Raw genomic sequence first — 26,841 nt, forward strand, 5'->3', positions numbered from 1 at the left:
CTTTTCTTATTCTCTTTCCATGGTTCATTTTACATATCATACATCCCTGCATATTGTACTATAAGCATTCAAATCAGTTTCCCACTTTTACAGCCATCAAAAAATATTTGCTCTGTTGAATTTATCTTAGTGTTTTCAGCTGTATACAGTTATTTTCAATATATTCAATAAATGTTTTCCACTCTACTTTAAATGTGTGTCCTTCTTGCTCTCTTATTCTATGTGTTGAATCCGCAAGTTCTGCATATTCTGTCAACTTAAGTTGCCAATCCTCTTTAGTTGGGACTTCGCTCACTTTCCATTTTTGGGCTAACAAAACACAGGCCTTAGTTGTTGCATACATAAATAGCCTTTTCTGACTCGTAGGCATTTCAATCTGCAGTATTCCCAAAAAAAGGACTCTGAGGGGGTTTTTTGGGGGAGGGGGAGGGGGAGGGAAGTAGTTTTAAACATTTTTTTCAATTCATTATAAATCATTTCCCAATACACTTTTACCTTTTTGCATGTCCACCACATGTGAAAACAAGTTCCCCTCCGCTAATTTACACTTCCAACACATATCTGATTCTGTTTTATAAATCTTAGCCAACCTCCTCAGAGTTAAGTACCATCTATGAATCATTTTCAAATAATTCTCTTTCAATGAATAACATGTAGTAAATTTCAGGTTGCTTTTCCAGAGTTTCTCCCAGAGGTTGAGATCTATATTGTGTCCTATATGTGTCGCCCAGTGTGTCATTGAAACTTTAACAAGCTCATCTTTTGTTTCCCATTCTAGTAGCAAATTATACATTATTTTGTAAGAGTTCTTTTTCAGATTGTGAGCTTTAGACCAGAAATCCATTCTTTCTATCTAATTTAAACATGTTGTGTAACTGATGATATTGCAACCAATCTGTAACTTGGTACCTTAAGTTTTCTGTTGGTTTCAGTTTGGGTTCCTCCCCTGCAAAATCCAGCAGGAGCATGTAAATCGCCCATTGTTCAACCAATACATTCTTACTACTTCAGCTTCATGATGGTCTAGACACACTTTGTGTGTGTGTTTAATTGTAAAAAGCATTATGTGCTGCAATGTGACACTTTTCCATGGATTCAAAGAGCTATTGGAAAGAAAACAGGATGGCGGGGGAGACAAAATTATCAGACTAGCAATGCTAAAATTAGAAGCCTGTGTGCCAAGATGGGCAAGCTGGAATGCTTGGTTTTGAAGGAGAGTTAAGAGATAGTGGACATAATGGAAACCTAGTGAATGAAAAGAAATAGTGAGATATGATTCTCTCTGGATACACACCCCACAGGAAAGACAGAAAGGGGCTAGAGGTGGTGCCACTCTGGTGGTTCCGTTGTACCAGAAGCGGTTTAGTCCTGCTACCCACATGACCTGGAAAGCTGTCTGTGGACAAACACCGCCTCTCTCTGCCTGAAAAGCGAGATGAGCACCGCAACCCCAAAGTCGCCTTTGACTGGACTTAACCATCCAGGGGTCCTTTACCTTTACCTTCCCTGACCAAAGTGCCCACGGTAATCTCCTTGAAACCGAGGAGGCATCCACAGGAGGAAATGCTGTAGTAATTGGTGATTTCAGTTACCCTCACGTAGACTGGCTAAATGTGTGTTCCAGGACCAGTCACAACAAAGAGGCAACATTTCTAGATACCGTAAAAGACTGTGCCCTGAAACGGGATAATGGAATTGAGCAGAGAGCAGGTGACACTTGCCTTAAATTGTATTCTTCCAGTCTGTAGCTATTTTGCGGGTGGGATCTCATAGTGGCAAATTCAGGTTGCACAATTCAAGTAGAATTGCTGCTTTTGTGCCACAAAGCAAAAAGAAAACTCGCTTCTTTAAAAAATGGACTTTTTTGAGTAAGAAAAGTGATGAAATAACATTGCTTTGCACAACGTCATATAACTTCACTGACTTAAGGTAGTAGCCTCTTCCACATCTTTTCTAAGTGAATTCTACATGTTAAGTGTCTGTTAATAGGAAGCCTGAAGTTCTGCCTGAAGTTCCTTCACTCCTTCTCTCTGCAGCACAGTCCATTTCAATAATTCCGCAGCAGTTGGAGCAGGAGAAAGGGAATTTTCATTCAAACCATCATGTTTCCCCATGATGAACTTTAAGAAAATTTCTACATTCACTTCTAAATATTGTTCCCGCATACACCTGTCTCCCACACTTCCCAAACAATGCAGTTGACCAATCAGCTTCACAGGAGCACTGTGAATTCACTTTTGTTGATATGTAGCTAGGCAACAGGTCAGTGACAAAAGAGAACTTGCCATTTCTGTAGCAACGCAAGATGCTAACGTACTAATTTCTTAAATAAGAAAGGATATGCTAAGACCTAACGCTTTGTTTCTGCTTATTCCTCGGTGTGCACAAAGGAATCATTATGTGGGAGTTTAAGTACTGAGATTTTAAGGTAAGAACAAGGAACAAAGAGAAGAAATGTAACTACCGGGAGGTCAGCTCAATAAAACATATCCCTGTTTTGGATGAGGTTGAGCTATTGATCCCAATGAACCTCTTTTAATAGGTATAGCATGTTCATAGCATAGGATTTATTTTATTTGACCAATATGTATATAATGCTTGATTATAAAAATAATAATCTCTAAGCAGTTTGCAACTAGTGAGAGGTTTACTCCATTGCAATAAATTAAATTGCAAATTTGAGATTCCTGTTATTTTAATAGGATCACTGGTATCTATCTCATGAAGCAATATAGGAAAACTATTTGAGGGCTTTCATGTTTTATTAATGATCAAAAGGGAATTATTATTATTATTATTATTATTATTATTATTATTATTATTCACTTTGCCATGCCAGAGGAAGCAGCACTGGCTCCTAGTAACTTTCAGTGTCAGATGTAACAAATAGAAAAAATAAAGTGTTCTACTAATTATTTTTAAGTATAATCCTGATCATATTAAGCTAGTGCAAAATACAAAACTTCATTTTTGACCACTATATAACCTGAAACATACCATTGCGTTTTCAATGGTAGAAAAGTTATAATATGGTCACATTCAAATGACATGAAAATATAAGCTGATAAACCAATGTTTCACCATATTAACAGTGTTCATAATCATCAGAATTAGAACTAACAGCTCTTTGAAAGTGAACTCTGACAATTCTGTCCACTGGATGTAACTGTAACGATTTCCAGGGACATATTTTTCCTAGAAAAGCCAGACACCATGTATTTGAACATCAGGCTAAATTTCCCCTATTATTTGTTTCATTTTATACTGCCATGCATAACATATTCTGAGATTACTAAGAAGACTAGTTAAATGATTATTTACAGTGTGTATATTTGTTTCCTTTCATACTGCTGTGAATATTTGGAAATTATTAAGAGGACTTCTTAAATGATTATTTACAGTGTACACAGCAAGCAGATCCAACACACACGCACCATTTCTTCATTAGATATTTAGCAATTAAGTCTTTGTGTTTGTAGTCTGAAGAAGAACAGTTTGGCTTCTAACCAGATGAAGTTGTTTATTTTTGGCAAATACGGATTTTCATTTAATATACCATGCACAATCTTGGTTGCATCCCTTAATGAAAGTCGCAGCGGATGGAACTATGATATACTTCTCTCTAAAACCTCAGATTTTAATGAGGTGCTGCTATGTGAGGAACTGCAAGACAGGAAACAAGGGCCCTTTTGCAGTGATGAAAATTAGGAGCAAAGTAGAAGTTGCCCGCAGTGAAACTGTCAAGGCTTAGTGGGAATGACTGAAGATATCTCTGCACCACACATGATCAAATTCAGAAACCCCATAAAAACAAGAAACATTTCAGGAGACTCGACCTCCATGAAGTAAAAGGCATGTAACATGGATGGTTAGACCTTTAGATGTAATCACAGAGGTTGTTGTTGTTGTTGTCGTCGTCGTCATTGTTGTTGTTGTGCCCTGCCCATCTGATTCAGTTGCCCCAGCCACTCTGGGTGGCTTCCAAGAAATACAAAAGCATGATAATGATAATGATAATAATTTATTTAAACCCCGCCCATCTGGCTGGGATTCCCCAGCCACTCTGGGCGCTCCCAACCGAATATTAAAAACATGATAAAACATCAAACATTAAAAACTTCCCTAAACAGGGCTGCCTTCAGATGTCTTCTAAAATTCAGATAGTTGTTTATTTCCTTGACATCTGATGGGAGGGCGTTCCACAGGGCGAGCACCACCACCAAGAAGGCCCTCTGCCTGGTTCCCTGTAACCTCACTTCTCGCAGTGAGGGAACCGCCAGAAGGCATCAAACATTAAAAAGACCAAAATATAGAGAACACCGGCAATTCATGTGATCCATGAATCCCTACTCTGCCGTAGAAGAAACACAATATCACTTTGAGCCATCCCCTCACCCTAGCAAAACTGCATTCCTTCCTTTATGGAACTTCCAAGTCAATTCTGACAATGGCCAATAGTGTCACACTTGTCCTTTTTTCTTTTTTCTTTGTCTAAACACTGCTTAAAAACAAAATTTAACAGCATGTATAAAAGAACAATATACAGTCGAACTTTGAAAGTCAAACGGAATCTGTTCTGGAAGTCCATTCGACTTCCAAAACGTTTGAAAACCAAAGTGTGGCTTCTGATTGGCTGCAAGAAGCTCCTGCAGCCAATCTGAAGCTGCGGAAGCCCCATCGGACGTTTGGCTTCCAAGAGAATGTTTAAAAACCAGAGCACTCACTTCCAGGGTTGCGGCGTTCAGGAGCCAAAACGTTCGAGAACTAAGCTGTTCGAAGACCAAGGTACGACTAGTTATTTTGATGGGTCTAAACAGAGATTTCAGTCTTCCTCAGCAACCCACAGGAAATGATTAAAATAATCAGAGGCCTTTCAGCAAGGCCTTTTTGTATCTTTAGCTACATCTCATGATCTGAAAAATCAAAGCAGCAAAAATGAAGTTATACTGCATATTTTTCCAGAGAGGAGAGGTACTGGCCAATGTTTGTTTGATTGTTTGCCAGTGTGGAAAATCTGGACCTCTGAAGCTTGTGAAGTCATATTGATGTATCTGCCGATAAGCAGCAAGAAACCAATAAATTTCCAAAAACAAAAGGAAGGAATCTAAAGGCAGCAATACGAATTTTTCACAGTTAAAGCTGAAGGGTTTGTTTGTTTGTTTGTTTGTTTGAAGGTGCTTCTGTGCAGTGATGTATCATGATACTCCTAAAACACTTTAAGAACTTGGTTGTTCTTCCATTCTTTAGTTTGAAGGTAGATAAAGTGAATCCCTACTTACGCAGGGGTTACATTCTGGTGCCACACAAACATAAGTGAAATTTGCAAGAGTAGGGAGCACCCTCTGAAGAACCTTTAAATGATCTCTCTGCTCCTCTCACTCCACTCCAGATAAAAAATACTGCAACTAAAATATCCACACCTGTAATTGAAGCTCTGGGGCTGGCAGGAGGCTGGAGGAAGTGTAGGAACACTGTTGCTGCTGCACTACAATGGTGCTGTGGGCTTGCCTCTTGGGCTTGCCGATTGCAAGGTCGGCGGTTCAAATCCCAGTGACGTGCTGAGCTCCCATTCCTCTATCCCAGCTCCTGCCAACCTAGCAGTTTGAAAGCACACCAGTGCAAGTAGATAAATAGGTACCACTGCGGTGGGAAGGTAAACGGCGTTTCTGTGCGCTCTGGTTTCCGTCACGGTGTCCCGTTGCGCCAGAAGCAGTTTAATCATGCTGGCCGCATGACCTGGAAAGCTGTCTGTGGACAAACGCTGGCTCCCTCGGCCTGAAAGCGAGATGAGTGCTGCAACCCCATAGTCGCCTTTGACTGGACTTAACCATCCAGGGGTCCTTTACTTTTTTACTATTGCTATTTGCTATTAGGCAGGGAGGCTGAGCAGCCTAAACAAAGCCCCTCTGTATTACCAGTCTCTTCTCTGCTCTCATTGAAGCCCTCTTTCGGCTCTGAGGACATAGCTGTCAACTTTCCCCCCTTTTTAAGGGAAATCCTATTCGGAATAAGGGACTTTCCCTTTAAAAAAGGGAAACGTTGACAGATATGCATGAGGTCCCTCCAGCTCTCTCTCACCATTTCCTGATATGAATGTAATTATTCCCCAGCGCCATGCGTTTACACAGTCGCGCACAAGTAGGGGGTTGCCTGCATTCTTTTCAAGGGGCTTTCCCTAACAAAATTCCTATTTGAATAGAAATCAAAATGGATTGCGGCACTGTGGCTTATCTAATTACCTAGCGGGCACGACGACGTTTCTTTCAACCCAAATCTGTGTTAAAAGGACGCAGGACTGACAGATGGATTTCTGTGAAGCATTTCTACCTGGTGGGATCCTGAGAGATGGGGGAAGAGAGAACCTCTTTTTTACAGATAATTTTTTTACAGATCAATGGAGGAAAAAAACTAAAGAGCCCTCATGTGTATGTACATGAGTTTTATATCCAAAGACATCCATGAAGCAAACAAAAGAATCCTTTTCCTGTGGAGTTTTCCCTCACATGAAATCTATACATTTTAGCTGACTGTCATATTTCCTCTCGCCCCTAAGCACTTGACCGAACCATTAGGATTACTGCTTAGAGAAAAGGCTACTCTTGGAGATTAGTGAGAACCATATTGTGAGAGACTTTGAAAAGATTAATGGAAATTTAAACCACAGGAGAACTCTTCCTCATAGAATTTTTTTCTTGAAATGTAGATGAACTAAATTTGGATTAGTTGCTCTTCGGTTGTGAGATATTACATATGAAGTAGCGCCTTCTGGCAGCATCTAGATGAGCTTCTGTATTTCTATGCATTGTCTTATTTGGATCCAGATAGTCCATTACATTTAAATTTATTTTCATTAAAAGCACATGGTTTATGAATTAAGGCCATCGCAGAGGCCTGCCGATGGCTCAAGCATTGTCCAAAAGAAGAATGATGACCCATATTTGGCTACCGCTCGCTTTTGTCTTCACGTTCAGAAAGAAAGCTACACTTTGTCATGCCTTTTATAGAGAAAAGTTAATTTACTTTTAAAAACCTTATACGCTTTCTAGTTGATGGGGAACATGATGGAGGGTTTCAGATTTACGGATGTGAACTTACAGGACATTTCCAACTTGGCAGAAAGGAAAAGAGACCAAATGGTGTAATCCCCCAAATAAAGCATAAATCTATTATGAAACGTTTCCAGCAGAGATCTTGGAAGTCCAACAAGAGGCTATATTGTTAACAGGTTGTTTATGGTTTCTCTTCTTGACTGATTCATAGCTTGACTCATTCAACATTCTTTACCCCAGAGCCTGCATTACTGCTTGAAATTATTGTAAAGGGGAACAGCTTGATCATCCATGATACACATCTATCCATGGAAAATGGACTGGTGGATAAAGCCATAGCTGGGTGAAACACAGGTAATGTTCCGAGATACTCCTTTCCCATGACCCTCTAGTAAGCTTTGCCTTTTCTTTCTCTGTGACTTGAAAAAGGTTTCACTTGCTCACAATTATCTGGGGCCTCCTAAAAAAAGTTTGGGGTTTCATTCAAGTTGCGTTACTACTTACTGAACCACTTTTATTATTTTACCGTTATTACAACTATTACAACAGCCGTCGAGGGCAAGAAGGATAGTTCGCCACGATATGCAAATGCTTTAAACATATCATTCACTTCCTAACGATACTGCAAATGGCAACCCACTAGAAAATACTTAAGCCACACATTCTGATGTCTAGCTAGCAGCGTTCCATCAATGGAATTGCTGTGGGGAACATCATAGGAACTAGCAATGTCTTCCATGACAGGAAAACATTGCAATTAAGGAACACCGATGTATCAATTTGTAACAACAATTCCAGGAGATCAACTCTTCAAAAAGACATATACAGTGGTACCTCGGGTTAAGAACTGAATTCTTTCTGGAGGTCTGTTCTTAACCTAAAACTGTTCTTAACCTGAAGCACCACTTTAGCTAATGGGGCCTCCCACTGCCGCCGCGCTGTCGGAGCAAGATTTCTGTTCTCATCCTGAAGCAAAGTTCTTAACCTGAAGCATTATTTCTGGGTTAGTGGAGTCTGTAACCTGAAGTGTATGTAACCTGAAGCGTATGTAACCCGAGGTACCACTGTACATATGAGAAGGAAATATTATACGTATATATATGTCTCTGTGTGTGTATAATGTTTTGACTGTTAGTTGAAGCAACTTCCCGGTTATATGGTTTACGTATCCTCCAACATTTCTCCAATGAGAATAGGGATGTCCTGTTCCATAACAACAACAATAATAATATTTGTTATTTATTTATACCCCACCCATCTGACTGGGTTGCCACTCTGGGTGGCTTCAAACATATATAAATACGTAATAAAACATTAAACATTTAAAAGAATTTCCCTGTACAGGGCGGCCTTCAGATGTCTTCTAAAAGTTGTATAGTTACTTATCTCCTCGGCTTGGGAGTCGCATAACTCCATAGCCTCCAACATTTCTCTGATGAAAACAGGACATCCAGGGCCTTTTTTGCAGCTGGTACGCGCCAGAACTCAGTTCTGGCACCTCTCAAGTGGGTGCCATTGCTATTATAAGATGACAAGGGAAGCAGGACTTTCCGAGATCAAATAAGAAACCAGGATGGCTTCTGTAAATCCAGGACTGTCCCTGGAAAATAGGGACACTTGGAGGGTCTGACTTATGAATTCAGGCAAATGCAACAGACAAATGTTTTAGTAGCTACTGTGCCTTCTCAGTGTTATGGACAGGATTTACTTTGTCTTATTATTACAGGTGTTTTATTTCTTTTGTCTTGTACAGAATCAACTTAATGTAACACACGAGGCTGTACAATGTGGCAACACCAATAGTTATTGCTATGAATGCAGAATAATAATAAAAAATGTTTGGAAGAATGACAGTGAGGTGACCGACAAAAACCACGCAAAAGCACAAACCTATACATGCTTACTCAGAAGTAAGCCCCACAGTGGTGAGTGGGGCTTACTCCCAGGTAAGTGTGTACAGATTGCAGCTGAAATGTTATATATGCAGAAATGCTCAACCTAAAAATATTGCATTTGGCTACACTAGTTATTTTACTCTCTCTCTTTTTAAAAAATGTTTTAAAACAATTAAACATCTGCCTACAACTTACCGTGTTTTTACATACATATTCCTCCTATTTTTTTCCAGGATTTAAAAAAATAGACACTAAAAAAATAGTAAAACAGAAAAAACACCACAAAAAGGCAACATTGCTGGGAGTGTTAGAACATTGCAAATGTGCTCAGATCTATCACAGCTGCCCTCTGTTTTAGGATCTTGTACCTCTTTATCCCAGAGAGCTTCATTGTTTTTAAAGGAACAACAGGTCAACCAAAAGACAACCACAAAGTCCAAACAAGAAACACTACATAAATCCAGACATCCTGTTAATGGAACATTGTTGACTTCATGGAAACGGCTTTAATGAAAAAGACTCTGAGCAAACACAATAAAACACTGCCCAATGCTGGAAAAGTCCTTGCTAATATCTCCACCAGCTCGTCTTTAAGACAGGCTTCAAAATCCAGTGTTTCAGATCCTTCCATGCTCTTGTCAGGAGTGGGTTTAAATTCTACCCTTAAAACAAGTGCTGGGAAGAAGAGGCCGGGGACTGTGGTGGTATCAAAACGATCAAGTACTGGGGGCATGTCTCAGGATCAGTGGGATCGGCCCGTCATTCCCCCGAGAAGACCTGGCTTCAGGATCTGCCATATCTGTGGCAAAGAGTTTGGGTCACAATCTCTTCCTATCCACGAGCCAAAATGTCTGGAGAAGTGGCAGATAGAAAACGATAAGCTGCCCAAACATCTCAGAAGACCACCGCCTGTTAAACCTCAGGCTCTTCCTGGAGGATTTCTCGGTACGATGGCTGAAAACGCAGCAGCTGCTCAAAGTTACAAGCTCCTACCCTGTGAACACTGTGGCCGTACTTTTCTTCCAGATCGTCTTGCTGTACACCAAAAGAGTTGTAAACCAAAAGCCAGTTCAGGTCCTTCAAGCTACAGCTCCTCTAAATCACAAAGATCCACTGGGCCTGCATCTTCCACCTCAGACAAGGTAAATTAGAAGGCATCACACCTATGAAAAAAGCAATATTGTTTCCTGTGCAAATTCCACCTTGACATTCCAGTGCTGTTGAAGTTAATGGTAAAACCTTCACTATTGACTTCAATCAAGCTAGGAAATCATTTCAGAGACTATAAATGAGTGAGTAGCCTTAAACAAGCCTAAGGTGATGCCAGGGTCACTTTCCATGTTCTGAATAAGTTATCAGCAGAAATGCAGACTTCATAGTAAGCATAAGAAAAACATCACAACCATGGTTTTTGTAGTGGTGGTAGCAGTGATTTAATTAACATGAAGTTCAGTGTTTATATAAACCATATTAGACATTTTTGGTTTCTAAAATGCTATAGATAACGACGGAACGATGTTCAAGTTTAAGGTTGGCGGCTTAACTCAAGTTTGCGACGCAGCACAAATATAGGCAAGCAGATGGCACAGATTTTCCACTGAAACTCATGTAGAAACCATAATTAAAACAAAAAAGCACTTAGAGCCATACCAACATATAATTCTGCTTGTGAAAGGACCCATGAAATCCTTTTCATATATTCTGAATGTTGGTTTAATGGATGTGGACAGATGCTTGCAGTTCTCGTCCTATGGAGTTTGCAAGGAATCCTTCACCTCAGCTTGCCCTCTAATTGTGATTTATTTATGGGAATTCGGGGGATAAAATATATTTGTCAAGCAGCCGATATGAATAAAAAGGCTGTGAGCATCTGCTAAGTGCTATAAATTCAAAGAATCCATCCCCTTGGAGTACAGGTTTTTACTTTCCATCTCTCTTAGGTTGAATTAACATGTGCAAAGTCGAACAGCATTAGATACTTTTGTGGGAGTTACTCATTTGTACACAAATAGTGTACAAGTGGACATTACATGAAGGACACTGCTGAGTGAATTCAAGAAGGTACCTCAACATCGTTTGTTGCTTGGCTTTCTAGTCAGAAAGAAGTTGTAATTCTTCTTGTCGTGAGCCAAGGCAGAGAGGACTAAACTCTGGCCATGTTCTCCGTAGCAACAATTCATGATGTATTGTTATGTTTCATATATTCCTGGTCTTCTCTTTGTGGTTATTAGCCACTTTTATAACAAAAAGGGTCAATTCTATATGAAAGGAGAAATGGGAAGGAATATGGAAGACAAAGAAAAAGCAAAAAAATAATCTGAGTAATACAATATCCTATAATTTTAAATCTGAAAGTGACGAAGAAGAAAACTGGACTCAGATATTAACCAACTCCCCCATTTTTAATTGCTGTAACCTTCCCCAAAAAATGGCCCAATAATCTGCAGAGAATTCACAGCTATCTATTAATTACTGGCAATTCTTTGTGTAATTAGGGGGCAATCGTCAACCAGATGAGGGCACAGAACTACATTCAGAGTCCGTTTCTTCCACCCACCCACCCATCTTGGTGCATGCGTTCATATAAAGTTCATGTAGTAGCAACATCCTAGCATATAGTTGTTTAATTTATTTGTTTATAATAACTATTTTTTAATGTTAGCTTTTTAAAGTATGGCAGGTTTAAAAAGGAGTTTGAGGGCTTTGGGGAGGGGATCCTAAACAAAAGACTTACTGAAGTATTTCACTGTAGGCATACTATTGAATTATGGCGTATGACAATAAGAATTTGTCTCCCTTGGCATTTTCTTGCAATACTTGCATTTCCTTTGTTTCTTTTCTCTGAACCTTCTCATGGGATTAGCATCTTCATTGAAGTCAGCCAGACAAAACATTTGGGAAGGTGGCACAGCTATATTATAAATCTGAACCAACTTCAAACCAGTTTAAATGTCACGGCTTCCCATTAGAGGATTCAGGGAATTGTTGTGCTGCGAAGGAACTTGGTATGCCCTCAAAAACTGATAGTTTCCTTTGTGTGTCAATCAAGTTTGCGTTTGTAGTATAGAGTGCTGGAGAAAGGGAAAGACACTTACAACCAAACTCTCTTGAGCCATACTTACCCAAGTTGTTGAAGAACACGCTCTATTCTTCTATGGAGGTATAAGATTGATAGGCGTGAAAACAGGTCAGTGGAAACTACCGTTGGCCTTCCTCTACAAAGTTGGACTGAAGGGGACAAAAAATTAGAAAGGAAAGATAGTGATAGCATAGAGATGGAAGGGAATTGGGGCTAGCGAAGATCCTGGTTTGAGTTGAACGGAAAACATTGGGTATGTGTTCGTACATACACATTTCCATCCCATAAAGAGCAGGACTGAAGAGATGGCAGACCATAAATTCAACAATGTATTTGGAACGCCTGTTCTGAAGGATTCTCTAAAAGGGTCCCTCTGTACAGAGAGTTGACGAGGTCTGGTCATAAGGATAATCATTGCTGTTCCCCTCAGTTAAACAGGGCACAGTGCCCATAGCAGGACAATAAATTTGTCCCATTGTATTGTTATGCTAGACCTCATTTTCTTCTGATTCCCTCACCAAGTGTTTCCTGAATTGTACAGTCAAGCCAGTTTGCCTGTAATGGGTTTGTTAGGCCAAAGTTGTTATTTTGTAATCCAATTGGTAATGGAATGAATGGGCTCATTTGGATTAACTAAGCCTGATTATATCTTCAGTAAACAGCCTAAGCCTCATAGACTTTGACTGTGCAGGTCAGTTTTGATAGCCCTGTTCTCAAATCCGGTTTAGGACTGTATTGCTGCAAGGGAAATGTAAACAACCCTTAGACAGATAGTCTCAAAATCCAGTTCCCCACTGCATAAAAAGGGGGCACAGTTATTTTGTAGGGCATATTTCTCCATTTCCTGCATAAATCACAATTGCATGCTTTTGATGTCTTTTCATTGCTCTCTTTGTCAATATATGGTAAAAAATTCATTCTGAAATTTCATTGGTTGTATCTTGACTATCTGGTGCTGCCATCTGCTGTCTTTTCCCTGTTCTATGTCTGTTTCCAAAATAAAAGCATATTTTGGCCTACTGTCTTTTCTCTGTCACTGCACAGAACCAAAGGTCCCAATATTTTCCTACTTCAATCTTTGCCAACCTGGTGCCTTCCAGATGTTTTGGCCAACAATTCCAAATGGCCGCTTGTTGACCAAAACGTCTGGAGGGCAAAGTTTGACAAAGTCTGTTCTATGCTGTCATTAGAAGCTGAGCCACTGGAACCATGTTTTCCCGAAATGTGAAGAGTGGCGGGGGGGGCAGAGTTTTGAACCCTCTGTGCTTCCTATCCTTATCTCTGCACTTAATTTCCAGCATTAGGTAAAGGGTAAAGGGACCCCTGACCATTAGGTCCAGTTGTGGCCGACTCTGGGGTTGCAGCACTCATCTCGCTTTATTGGCCGAGGGAGCCGGCGTACAGCTTCCAGGTCATGTGGCCAGCAGGACTAAGCTGCTTCTGGCGAACCAGAGCAGCACACGGAAATGCCGTTTACCTTCTCGCCAGAGCAGTACCTATTTATCTACTTGTATTTTGATGTGCTTTCGCTGTGGTTTAACCCACAGCGCCACCCGCGTCCCAATTTCCAGCATTATTTCATTGTAAAAACTTTTCAGCAGGAGAAAAACAGTGTTGCACACCACCCCAGTCCTTTGGAATGAGGGACAATGGAGACTGTGGTGTCTCTATGATATATGGTTTATTTACTCATATATACTACCTGAGCCTATGATGGAGGGATTCACAGCATTAACACATCAAGAGGGCCTTGGATTCCAACAGAAATCAGGCATGGCTCTCGCTCCTTGGCTTTGCAGCCTGCTCCTTCCTTCCAGCTTCTAGCTCACATCACTCAGCTCCCAACTCTTTGTCTTTCTAACGAACAGACAGTTGAGGGAGGGGGTCATACCCCTGTGATCTCTGGCACAGAGCCACTTCCTTTGTTACCTCAATGACCCATACTTATGCCAATAGTCCAGCTATTCCAGGAACTGAATCCATGCTGGGTGCAGGAATTAGAAGGGGCCCAGGCATACAGCCTACCAACCCCCCCCAAAAAAATCTCATAACAATAGCTTTTGTGGTCATTCCATAAAATATGTCCAAAAGATGAAAACAATTTTAAGGGCATGCTTGGCCTGGTTACAGTGGGAGGCAAGTTGAATTATGTTTGCTTCTGTGTGTCAAAGAAAGGCAAGGAAATTGTGGTATAACATGCAAAGCCGGGGGGGGGGGGAGATTCAGCCGTCAACGGCAAATCTTTTTTTCAGGTCATGTATCGTATTGTTCCATCTCTTTCCTCTTTGTCTCTGCCGGAAGTGACAGGAATCAGGGGGTGCGGACAGCAATAATAATAATAATAATAATAATAATAATAATAATAATAATAATAATAATTTATTATTTATACCCCGCCCATCTGGCTGGGCCTCCCCAGCCACTCTGGGCGGCTTCCATAAAAACCAAAAATACAGTAAAATATCACACGTTAAAAACTTCCCTGAACAGTTGCACACCACCCCAGTCCTTTGGAATGAGGGACAATGGAGACTGTGGTGTCTCTATGATATATGGTTTATTTACTCATATATACTACCTGAGCCTATGATGGAGGGATTCACAGCATTAATAGCAAGAGGAAGACTGGGGCCTGGAAGCTCTGGGGTTTGGCAGTGGGGCACCTTGGAGGATGCCAATGTCTGACAGCAATGCCAACTCCAGGTGCTGCCAATGGTTTAAACCATGCCTTATTGGGGTAGTAAAGGGACCCCTGACCATTAGGTCCAGTCATGACCAACTCTGGGGTTGCGGTGCTCATCTCACTTTATTGGCCGAGGAAGCCGGTGTACAGCTTCCGGGTCATGTGGCCAGCATGACTAAGCTGCTTCTGGTGAACCAGAGCAGCACACGGAAACGCCGGTTACCTTCCCGCCGGAGCGGTACCTATTTATCTACTTGCACTTTGACGTGCTTTTGAACTGCTAGGTTGGCAGGAGCAGGGACCGAGCAACAGTAGCTCACCCCGTCGCGGGGATTCAAACTACCGACCTTCTGATTGGCAAGTCTTAGGCTCTGTGGTTTAACCCACAGCGCCACCTGCGCCCCTCTATTGTTGTAGTAGCATATACAAATTATCGGAACGCAGACTGATTAACGAATAAACTCTCCTATTCTCCTTCTGCTGTAAGGGAAATTTTCTGCCAATCACATTTTCTTCAGTTTTCTCCAGTTTTTCCATTCTGCCCTGGCTCCTAAAGGTTGGGGATTCCTGCAGAAGAAGAACTCATGCCTTGCATTTATAAGATTCCAAATTGGCTCTCAAAATCTCAGCTAAAGGCTCTTTTGTACTTACACTAGGAAATATCACATACGTAAGCCCCTCAAGAATTGTTTCCAGTCACCATTGTGAGTACTTGTCTAGGTAGACCGTGGTCCAGCTTAGTAGAAGTCATTCATCATACCCACCAAGTGCCCCGGTGAAAACGGGACACCCCGTTTTTTCATGTGAGATCATGGCGGCCATTTTGGGTGCCACGCTTATTCACCACGGTCTCTCACCACAAAAAGTACTTTTTTCTGGCGTGAGATCACAGCACAGGTCACATGACTCGGAAGACACACATCCTCATTTTTTATTTGAGAAAGTTGGATGGTATGTCATTTATCATACTGTTTAAACAAGCACCCTCTGCAAACCATTATTCAGAGAAAAGCTACACTTTTCTGTTTGTTTTTTTGCAACAACCGAAGAAGCTATGATCTTAAGTCCCTTTCTTACCAACATTATCTTGAAGCTTCCCTTCCATCTCCAAAGTAAATTTCAAAGGACTATTTGTTCCTAAAGAGCCCATTTGAAAGCTCTTAATATTAACCACTTCAAAACTAAATATAGTAACAGGTGTGAATTTTCTGCCAGGAATTCGCAACTGAATCCATATTTTTCAGGCACATTATTAAAATGTGTTATAAAGCATAAACACCCTGCATCTCCATCCTCCACTTTGTCAGCGGGATTCTTTCCAACAGCACAGACTGCTTGGGTTTTAAATGATTTTCTAAAATCAATTACCTTTCTTTTAACTGAGCTTGTTGTCCACAGCCTGCATTTATACGGCGACCCCCAACCGTTATTTGCTACATTTGCGGCCGAGAGTATGGAACTCAATCCATAAGCATCCATGAACCGCAATGTCTGAAAAAATGGCACATTGAGAATGATCAGCTGCCAAAACACTTAAGACGACCCGAACCCAAGAAGCCAGAGGTCGTATCCATAGGAGGTAAGTTACCATCTCGAAAGATAAACACAGAGACAGCAGGAGAAAGGGCAGCATAAACATCCATGAAAACCTTGCACATTAATTTTTACTTTAACCGATCAAAGCTATGCCATTTACCTGGTTTCAAGTCTTCTCTCATTTAACAAAATCAATGGGATTTATAGTGTGGAAGTCAGCGCCTCGCTATTACAAGTTTCTGTCTGCGTTTGCATATCAGCTTGCCATCCGGAATCAGGGGTGTCAATATTTTTTGGAGGGGTGCACACCACTTGAATGGCAATGTCCATCAACCCTGGGGAGGCCCAGCCCCCCCCAATATTTTATTGAGGGGGAGCCAAAGAGACCTTGGCCCCTTGGAGATGGCTCCTATGGCTGGAATGATTCCCCCTCACACTGCATGCTGTTCTGGGGGTGCTGCCCAAAAACACCGCCCGCAGCCAATTTGGGGGGATGTGTGGGGAAGCCCCATGCTGCAACTGGATGAGCTTGCACAGTGCTTCTGCTGGCAGGGGTTATGAGGTGGATCCTGGCCTATATTGCCAAAGGCCTGTTAATTATACTCATTCACATGTTAGCATAACGCTTGGAGGCACTAAATTCTGTGGCACGTGGTCTTCAATAGAAGTGCCATCAGGAAGCACTTGAGAGCAGAAGTTTGGGATCTGTTCAGAAGGGGCCCCAAACACAACAGGACTGGACTGGCTAAGGCAACAGATTGAAGGGAGCTCAACCACATCGCCATCGAAAGAGCACGCACCCCCTGCCACCAGACAGTTATGTCTAGAGACTAAAATTACCTAAGTACACCTCTGCCCAGCACAGACCTTGAAAAGGTAGCTGATAACATCACCTCTGGAGAGGGTTTACATTGAATTGGTGTAAGCTTCAAAAATATGTCAGTGTGTTGTAGGAATTGCTCCTTCTGGTAATAATGCCTTTCCAGAGGCTTAAAGAGTCAGTGTGGTGTAGTGGTTAAGAGTGGTAGTCTCGTAATCTGGTGAACTGGGTTCACATCTCTGCTCCTCCACATGCAGCTGCTGGGTGACCTTGGGCTAGTCACACTTCTTTGAAGTCTCTCAGCCCCACTCACCTCACAGAGTGTTTGTTGTGGGGGAGGAAGGCAAAGGAGAATGTTAGCGAATTTGAGACTACTTTGGGTAGTGATAAAGTGGGATATCAAATCCAAACTCTTCTTCTTCTCTTCTTAGAAGCACTGCTTTTTTCTAGGGCGGGGGGAAGGTGCTGGTACTCACCAGCAAGCAGGGAAATGGGCCAGAACATGGGGGGAGCGACATGGCCTGACATCAAGGCTGGGCAGTGAGGATGGGTTAGCTGCTTGATGTTCCCTCACCCACCCACCTCTAATAATAATAATAATTATTATTATTATTATTATTATTATTATTATTATTATTATTATTTATTATTTATACCCCACCCACCTGGCTGGGTTTCTCCAGCCACTCTGGGCAGCTCCCGACAGAATATTAAAATACAGAATATTAAAAACACAATAAAAACATCAAACATTAAAAACTTCCCTAAACAGGGTTGCCTTCAGGTGTCTTCTAAAAGTCAGATAGTTGTTTTATCTCCTTGACATCCAATGGGAAGGCGTTCCACAGGGCGGGCGCCACTACCGAGAAGGCTGTCTGCCTGGTTCCCAGTAGCTTCACTTCTTGCAGTGAGGGAACCGCCAGAAGGTCTTCGGAGCTGGACCTCAGTGTCCGGGCTGAACGATGGGGGTGGAGACACTCCTAGTGAGCTGAGCGTTGCCGCCCAGGTGAAGAGGCCTCTGCTGCCCAGGTTTGGGAAGCAGGTGGCAGGGCTACAGGACACTGTCAGAGCATGTTACAAATGTGCAGCCAGATGATCGAGTGGCTTTCGAACAATGTTGCCAAGTCACAAGCTGTTTTTGTAATATTTGCATTGCCCCACACTGTTCGAAAGCCACTCGATCATCTGGCTGCACATTTGTAACATCCTTCGCTTACCAGTACATTCAGTGGGTGCTTCTCCCACAGCAGGAATACCTTTATAAATGAAAAGCAGAGCAAACCAAAATGATACTTAAAAATGTAAGCCAGTTTTCCATGATTACGGTGATTAACAACAAAACAATGAAAACCGCAGAGGTATCTGAAACTTTGAAGAACTAAGTAACAAAATCTTAGACAGGTTTTACAACTGTATCATGTGCAAGGCCTCTGAATACAAGTGAAAATCTGTGGCAGATTCCACTCTTACATATCAAAAGCCAACCATGGGACTCTCCTGGGATTCCATCTTAGCTGGGATCACCCTGAAACTCTATGAACTGCCTTATATAAACTGGTTGCTATTTTAAAAATGCTTTGCAACGATCACAGGCAGCCTGTTCTCTGTATCAGCTACAACTATCATCAACCCCAGTCAGCGGACAGAGTTTTTAAAGTGGAGGAAAGTGACTAGCAAAGAAAGGGTTAAGCCTCCCCGTCTCCATCATAAAGCACTTTCCCCAAAAAGTATATATATATTTTGCAATGGAGAAGTGGCCGTCAGGCTAATGTGGCTGCAATGTAATGTGCAGTTTGGCCCTGAATGTTCCAAAGTATATAGAGAACACATTCATTTCCTGCAAATGAGAAGAATACTCGCTTCAGCCAAAAAAGGAACTCCAGTTGGTGAAAAGGAATATTAGGAACAGACGCATTAAGAGATCTAAGGCTTACTCTCATATGAAGCACTGAATGTGAATCACATTACAGCTCTCGGGGTTCTTATGGAAAAATCTGTATTTTTACTTGTCATATAAACAATGGAGTCGCGTTTGTGTGTGTGTGTGTGTGTTTTAAAAGTACTAGTTTTAAACAGATTTGGGCTCAGTCACTTGCATGCAAAAGACAGTGGTACCTCGGGTTAAGTACTTAATTCGTTCCGGAGGTCCGTACTTAACCTGAAACTGTTCTTAACCTGAAGCACAACTTTAGCTAATGGGGCCTCCTGCTGCCGCAGCACGATTTCTGTTCTCATCCTGAAGCAAAGTTCTTAACCTGAAGCACTATTTCTGGGTTAGTGGAGTCTGTAACCTGAAGTGTATGTAACCTGAAGCGTATGTAACCCGAGGTACCACTGTATAGATAAAGCTTTCCAGGGCTTTTCTTTTCCAACCGGAGCTCAGTTCCGGCACCTCTCAGGTGGGCGCTGTTGCCATTATAATAAAACAAGGGAGGTGTTCCTAGTGAGTTCTGGCACCTCTTTTTCTAGAAAAATAGCACAGGTTGCTCCCTAAAATACCATACCTTTTGGCAAAGGAAAACTATTCTCTGTTTCAAATAAAACTCTATATTTTTTTTACTATGCACTGCCAAGGAGGATTATACTGTAAGGTGTGGAAGCTATTGGTGTGAACTTATACAGTTGCTGTACGACCTCAGTTCGAGGTAGCTTGGTGAAAAGAGGCTTGAAACCCATTTTAAGGCAAAAAGAGAAAGCAGGGGTTTGGATGCAAATTAGCCCATTTGAAATGCCCCGAATCTCTTGCCAAAAATTGCAGATACTGCTCCAGCTGCAATAGTTGGACGACAGGGGGTGAGGTGAAAATGGACTTAAATTGAGATTTTTGCCTGTCTGGGTCTTTGTGTGAGCTCCCCTCGAAGTTACAATGAAAGCAGCTTTGAAAAATGAAACAAAATTGGATCGCTGACCCTAAGAACAGCACTGGGAGGGCATAATGAAGTATATAGAACACTCTGTGCTTTTCTCTTCCATCTCTTCGGTCAGTTCCCATTGGGTCATTAGGCAGCATTTGCAAGAAGGCCAAGTGGTGAAACTCACTGATATTTAAGTGTAGGAAAATGTGTTAATAATTAGTTAAGAATGTGTAACACAGCACATGCTGAAATGCTTTCTCCGTACATGCAAGATGATTCAGTTTGTAGTTAACTTTATTTGACCCCTGAGACAATAAGCAGAGTTTTGGTGGGTTTTCGCTCTCATAAGGACTGTGATTTAGTTAAAACTGAAAGGCTCAGTCAACAGGTATTTCCTGAAAATATTTTCCATGCAAGTGGAGTATGGCTCTCCAGAATGAAAACTGATATTTTCTCTTCTTAATTTTCCAGCCAAAGGTTACTATGATCTGGATGCTTTAAACGAGTCTGCCTGGCAAAGTGCCCAGGCCCAGTTAGTTCCATGCAATATTTGTGGTCGTACCTTCCTGCCAGACAGGCTGATCGTTCACCAGCGCTCATGTAAGCCGAAGACACCGAAATAAAATGTTCCTCCCTTCAAGCCAAAGTTTTTAAAGAACAAGACTCTTTGACCTAGAGGTCAGAGGTCTCAGCAATGAAGAAACATAGCACTATGTCAAATCAAGTTCCAAAAATGACCTGTGTACAATTAACTGAATATTGATTATGTAGGTGAAATATGGACATGCCATTTCTAACAGTGTTTTGCAGCAGTGGTATTGACCACGTGGTCCATAAGGATGATGGGAGTTCAACTTCTTCTGCATTCTTCAGAGCAGACCGTGGCCTTAAGACTTCACAGTGAATACCATTGTTTCTCGGACACACAATGTTATGAAGTGGCTATGCCTTTTCAGACCCAAGAGTTAGTAAATCATGTTTAAGAATACTTCTTTTTACTAAGGATGTTTCCGTTCAAAGGCCCTATCTGCAGCAAAATGAGGAGAATAAAAGCTTTGGTAGGCTTCTTCAAAAGTGGGCATTCCATGTGTTTTGAAGACTAAATCTCCAATCTTGTTTCTGAGGTATTGACTCTGAGTTTACAGGCATCCATCCAGTCTTGTCTCCATAATATGAAGGAGCTTGGGTAATGGTGACATTTTCCTCCAATCCCTGTGACAAGAATTGAATGTCAGCCTTGAGGCTCTAGTACTCAAGTTCAGTCCTGGCACCCATCTTATTTGCAGGATATGGAGTATCTCGGAAGTGTGTTCCCTTCCCCCAAAGAACTTCAGGCAGGGTTGGCCCAACCCATGAGGCAAGGTGAGGTGACCGCCTTGGGTGGCAGGTTCCACAGGGGCAGGACATGTGGCCTCCAAGGAATGCATTGCTTACTACTGTGGTGGCACCTACAGCTGCATCGTGCTCATTGGATGCCAGATCTGCCTCCTCCTCAGTAGCCCCTGCTGTGCCTTCTCTACAATGGCCTCTCAGCATATAGGAGGCACTGCTGGTCTCTTCCCACCCCTCGAGAAGAAAGGGAGAGGGGCTGCCCTCTGGGGTCTGCACCCACCACACATGATTCAGAGCAGCCCCCCTCACGGCGGCCTTTGGTTCCCACTTAAGGTCCCCAGTAAGGTTGATTTGAATCCCTGCCCCCATTCTCGATCTTTATTCCCCAGTTGTTCCCAATGTAGAGCTCCACTCACTCCTTCTTCCTGAGCGAGTTTGCGTGCAGTGTTGTGGCTCACTTCAGGAGCCAAAATGTCTTGGGCCAGTCCTGACTGCAGGTCCTACCCGTTTCTCTACTTCCCAGGTTGTTCACAACTCACTTTACAATTTGCTCCATCTCTCTTCAACATCTCAGTGTTCGTTCCGTCACTGTCTCCCACAATCCATGGGACTAGGGATGGAGGACCTCACTCCAGATGTCAAATAAGACTCTCTATCTGGTCCTCAAAACTCTCCCCAGAACTTCCTAGCTGTCCTTTGCACCCCAGGAGTTTTTGCCTGGCGGGCATGTTTCTTTGAACTCTGTTAATGGCTCTTGCTTGTCTGAATGGAGGCTAGAAAAGAGTGTGAGCAGAAACTAACCTGTCCTACAGAGGTTGAAATCATTAACCATTCATGACCTCTTCCCTATTCCAGCTTCCTACAATCCAAAATGTTTCCCTATGTCCTTAAAACCTCCACAACATATTCTCTCTTGGAGCCAAACAAATACTACTGATAATAAATAATATTTATATTAGTGCTCTTCCTAAGCATGCAAAGCAGTTTTCATATGTGATATCAGTCAATCCAATCCAAATCTTTATTACAGTCATAGACCAGCAGAAGATATCAGTCATCATTACAAATGAAAAATCTGAGGTTGGAAGAGATTGGCTTGGCTATGACTAATATGCAATGAATTCTAACCATAGTGACATTTGAACTTAAGAGAGCTGACTTATGGGCCTAGTTTTCATAAACAGTAGATGAGTGATTAAACCGTTTCTGGAAGAAACCACCTCAGGCTGCAGCTGACAGCTCACATGACAGAAAGCTCCCTCGTGAAAAAATATTTTTACACGTAGAAAACTAACTTGTCAAGCAGAAGGATAACCTTTGTCCTGGAACTTAGTTTTCTATATGCATAATTTCATGTGTGTATGGAGCAACATTACATCATAAAATTTCCCCAGGTTTATCACTTCATTTGCTGTTTGTGATAATGAGGATGTAGCTCATGCTTTTTAACACCCGATTGCATCATCTATATAGGTTTATCAGGGGAAAGTAAGCCGAGAATAAGGCCCACGATGGAAGCCTTGAGTCTTTGCGGCAGACTTGATGCAGTAGACCAAACTGAGGGCATCTGTTTACTTTGGATATGGAGATATTGCTTTCATGGCATGCAAGAAGGTAATCTTGTTTAAAGGGCACTTTGCCAGTTTGCCCATTTGAATTGAGAATGCATCTTCTCATTTCTCATATTCTGGGGGGGGGGGGCGGAATGTTGTTACCACCAATTCACACTGGGCTTTACACCAACCACATCACAATACAAAGGAATTACAACTCCTAGTAATGCATTCAATATATGTGGAATCTTGTTTCCCGGGGGCGAAAACCTAAGGATTCGTTTTGAAGAAAGCACATTTCCAGTTGATACTTAACAGCTAACTTATTGGCAGTGTTAATTCGCAGTCTGTACAGTGGTACCTCGGGTTACCGACGCTTCGAGTTACCGATGCTTCGGGTTACAAACTCCGCTAACCAGGAAGTGGTTGCTCCAGGTTAAGAATGGAAATTGTGTGCCAGCGGCACAGCAGCAGCAGGAGGCCCCGTTAGCGAAAGCACTCCTCAAGTTAAGAACCGTTTCAGGTTAAGAACGGACCTCTTGAACAAATTAAGTTCTTAACCCATATATGACAAGTCTAAGCATCAGAGAGGACTCGGTGTTTTCAACTCTCTCATGTTCTGGTCACTTTTCCAAGTCTCCCCTCCTGTTTGGAATGACTCCGATCAAGCTCCATGTGTTCCCCCCTTTATCTTCTAGATCCAAATTTTCTGGAATAGTCTTACCAAATCCAGGCCTTCAGAGGTCATCTCTAGCTGTAAGTGTTGTGCAGAAAAGGAAAATATCTGGATTTGAACGTTTTGCTTATAGAAGGTGGGACGAGTCCTGTCAGTGAAAGCTTTGCACTACATGCCTTTCCCCAAAAATTGCTTCTTACGGGGTCAGGAGAATCCCCAGAACAGTGTACAGGGGGAGGAGCTCTGGGATAATTCCATTTGGCAAGCCAAAATGCTTACCCTGATGGATCGAGTTCAGAACAGGCATATTTGGATTTTGAGGACCAATACATTTTGCTGCCTGAGGCAAAGGACAAGATGGCACCTCACTGCACCACAAACATCCCCCAATTCAAAGTACAGTGGTACCTCTGGTTGCACAAGGGATCCATCCTGAAGTTCCGGTCGGATCCCGAAGAATGCGCAACCGGAGGTGCCTGTTCTGCGCATGCGCGCAGTGCTGTAGAACGCTTCTGTGCATGCGTGTGTGGCGAAACCCGGAAAAATACTTTCGGGTTTGCCGTGTGAGTAACCTGAAGGATATGCAACCAGAGGTGTGCGTATCCAGAGGTACCGTATTTTTTGCTCTATAAGACTTACTTTTTCCCTCCTAAAAAGTAAGGGGAAATGTGTATGCATCTTATGGAGCGAATGCAGGCTGCACAGCTATCCCAGAAGCCAGAACAGCAAGAGGGATTGCCACTTTCACTGCGCAGCAATCCCTCTTGCTGTTCTGGCTTCTGAGATTCAGAATATTTTTTTTCTTGTTTTTCTCCTCCAAAAACTAGGTGCGTCTTGTGGTCTGGTGCATCTTATAGAGCGAAAAATACGGTACCATTGTACAGTACAAAAGCTGACTGGACAAGGAGCTGAATATTATGTCAACATTGGCAATAGGTCAGCATGCTTCAGATCACCTGTGTCACACATCACCCTGATCTTCAGCAAAGGGCAAGGGCTAGGAAGCTCAGAAATAAAAGCTGGAGGGGCACCTGCCATTCCCCCCCTCCCCCCAGCATCTGCCACCTGAGGCAATTGCCTCATACTGTCTAATGGTAGGACAAGCCCTGCTGAGGACACACAGCCTTGGCTACAGGAGTGTCAAGGAAGCCCTCGACAGCTGTTTACATTTAGCATTATAATGGCTGTTACTGTACAGTAGTACCTCGGGTTAAGTACTTAATTCGTTCCGGAGGTCCGTACTTAACCTGAAACTGTTCTTAACCTGAAGCACCACTTTAGCTAATGGGGCCTCCTGCTGCTGCCGTGCCGCCGGAGCAAAATTTCTGATCTCATCCTGAAGCAAAGTTCTTAACCCAAGGTACTATTTCTGGGTTAGCGGAGTCTGTAACCTGAAGTGTATGTAACCCAAGGTACCACTGTATTTGGAACAGCTCTTGTCCAGTGAATGTTGATGTGAGAGGGTTAAAAGTATGAAGGAACCAAATATGGTTTAACAGATTGGCAAAAAGCAGGGAATATATACTTTTTTCTGCTGAAAGGAAGTGTTTTATTAAGTGGCCAGTGAAGTTATTCGGAAATATGGGGCGAAATCTAACCTACGTTGTTAAACAATACCATGAACCACCTGAACTGCAGAAAAGAACTGAATCTTGTCTGAGTTTTCACCTAAGGTCACAAAGCTGGTTGTGGGTATTTTATGACAAATTTGACTTTTCCGAGAGAATTGTCGCCAGCATCTGTGCCTCCAGATGAAGTGTGCTGGAGGTCCCTGTACAATTTAAAATTAAATGAGATTCAATTGCTTCTCGTTGCCAAGCTATCATGTTTCACAATTTACTTTGTAATGAAAACAAGAAATAGTATCACAGGTTATTAAGTGGAAAAAACCCCTTTCAAAATCCCTAAGTTTATTCAAATAGTGTTTGAAATCCATATCCTTTGAGGGAAAAGATTTTCAGATCAATCAATGGCACCTCAAATTCACAGAAGAGGAAACGTGTTCAATTTATTAAATCAAAAGGTCAGTTCCTGTACTGAAGTTCTGCACTGCATAAACCCAAAATAACACTTTGATCATCATGACTTCACAGAAGAAACCTCAGCCAGCAAAGGAGCTTTTCCAGCACTGAAAGTACCTTTGGCTATGCCCAAGATCTGAAGGGAACAGGAAGTACAAGTCTTGTGCTTCCTTTCTCCACGAAACATAAACCCATCCGGAAGAGAAATTTTATATCTTCTGCACTTGGGAGGTTAAAACTGAATTCAATGAGTTAAATTCATGGTCAGCCTTCAGAGCACTGTTGTCAAGACCCTGATCCTAAGCACACCAGCAACAGTGTGCCAAAATTCAAAACATTACTGCAAAATGAACACTGAGCACAAATTGTGCCAGTTTTTGTAGTAGTTTGTATGATGACAAGTGGTAATTTTTATGATGTCGTTAGAGAACACATTGACACCAACGTTTTTTCCACAGTTAATTTGCATTTCAGCAGCATAAGCTCAGATCCGATTGGCCATTTTCATTTATCTTTCTCCTCTATCATTTTTTAAAAAAATATCCATTCTAAAGGAGTAAAAGAAAGCAGGAATTCATTTTCCTTGCTTTCAGAGATGTTGGCTGTATTGTGACGCATCAACACTTTGTTTCCCTTCATCATCACACTTTCCATGTGCCAGACCCATGCAACTGATTTAAATTCCATTTTTTTGCCAGACAATGCAAAAAAAAAAGTCTTGAAAACCATTTGGCATCTTGCAAAACATTTTGTTTAAAAAGCCGTCTAGCTTGCTAGACTCTCTTTTTATCTATGACAGAACTGTTAGCAATTCCATAGGCAGGTTGAAATCGCAAAGCCTTTGTGGAACCTCTATTATACAACTCCCTATACTAGCTGAAAAGTTTGTCCTTGATCCTCTAACAGTCTTTTTTTTTTTTGTCATCTGTGCAAACCTAGTAGTTGGAAGGCGGCTCCTTCCATTTCCTTCCATGGGGAGTGCCTCCTATTTGCCAAGATAATCGTGCATTAGAAATAATACTGCAGTTGTTGACATTCAGCAGTAAAAATTATAAATATCTTTATACTTATCTTCTAACGAGACACATGTAAAAATCTGGGGCACCCACACATGCACATTTCTATTCTTATAACAACTGTGTAAAGCAGGTTGTTAATCTTCATTACTGATATGCCAAACAATAGCAAACATTATCTGGGCAACTTGCTTATAAGTATTAAAACCATAAGATACAAAGAGAGGAATTCAACATAGTGCTTAGGAGATATTCTCTGCTCTGGGCTGTTATCCTTATCATTGCTGTTATTTGAAAAACAAATTATTGATTTGGGGGTGGGGGAA

The 26,841-nt window shown here is 41.9% G+C and overlaps 1 protein-coding gene across 2 annotated transcripts; it reads left to right on the top strand.

Moving 5' to 3' along the window:
- Positions 1 to 2,073: 2,073 nt before the first annotated feature.
- On the top strand, positions 2,074 to 20,991 carry LOC128423356 (zinc finger protein 474). Of its 2 annotated transcripts, XM_053408433.1 has the most exons (6): positions 2,074 to 2,428; positions 7,290 to 7,403; positions 8,803 to 8,995; positions 9,178 to 10,086; positions 16,105 to 16,285; positions 20,389 to 20,991. In XM_053408433.1, exons 4-6 carry the CDS (start codon positions 9,439 to 9,441, stop codon positions 20,538 to 20,540), a joined length of 981 nt encoding a protein of 326 aa, XP_053264408.1. In that variant the 5' UTR covers positions 2,074 to 2,428; positions 7,290 to 7,403; positions 8,803 to 8,995; positions 9,178 to 9,438; the 3' UTR covers positions 20,541 to 20,991. The 2 variants fall into 2 exon arrangements, with proteins under 2 accessions (XP_053264408.1, XP_053264409.1); XM_053408434.1 differs by lacking the exon at positions 8,803 to 8,995.
- Positions 20,992 to 26,841: the final 5,850 nt, after the last annotated feature.

This window comes from Podarcis raffonei, chromosome 11 (assembly GCF_027172205.1).
Source record: "Podarcis raffonei isolate rPodRaf1 chromosome 11, rPodRaf1.pri, whole genome shotgun sequence".
In the NCBI taxonomy this organism is placed as follows: domain Eukaryota; kingdom Metazoa; phylum Chordata; class Lepidosauria; order Squamata; family Lacertidae; genus Podarcis; species Podarcis raffonei.

Excerpts from the sequence above, each read along its gene's own strand:
- LOC128423356 (XM_053408433.1), top strand. The coding sequence starts at position 9,439 with ATGGAAACGGCTTTAATGAAAAAGACTCTGAGCAAACACAATAAAACA. Across the intron at positions 10,087-16,104 it reads CATCTTCCACCTCAGACAAG|CCTGCATTTATACGGCGACC; the intron begins GTAAATTAGAAG and ends TGTTGTCCACAG. Across the intron at positions 16,286-20,388 it reads AGAGGTCGTATCCATAGGAG|CCAAAGGTTACTATGATCTG; the intron begins GTAAGTTACCAT and ends TTAATTTTCCAG.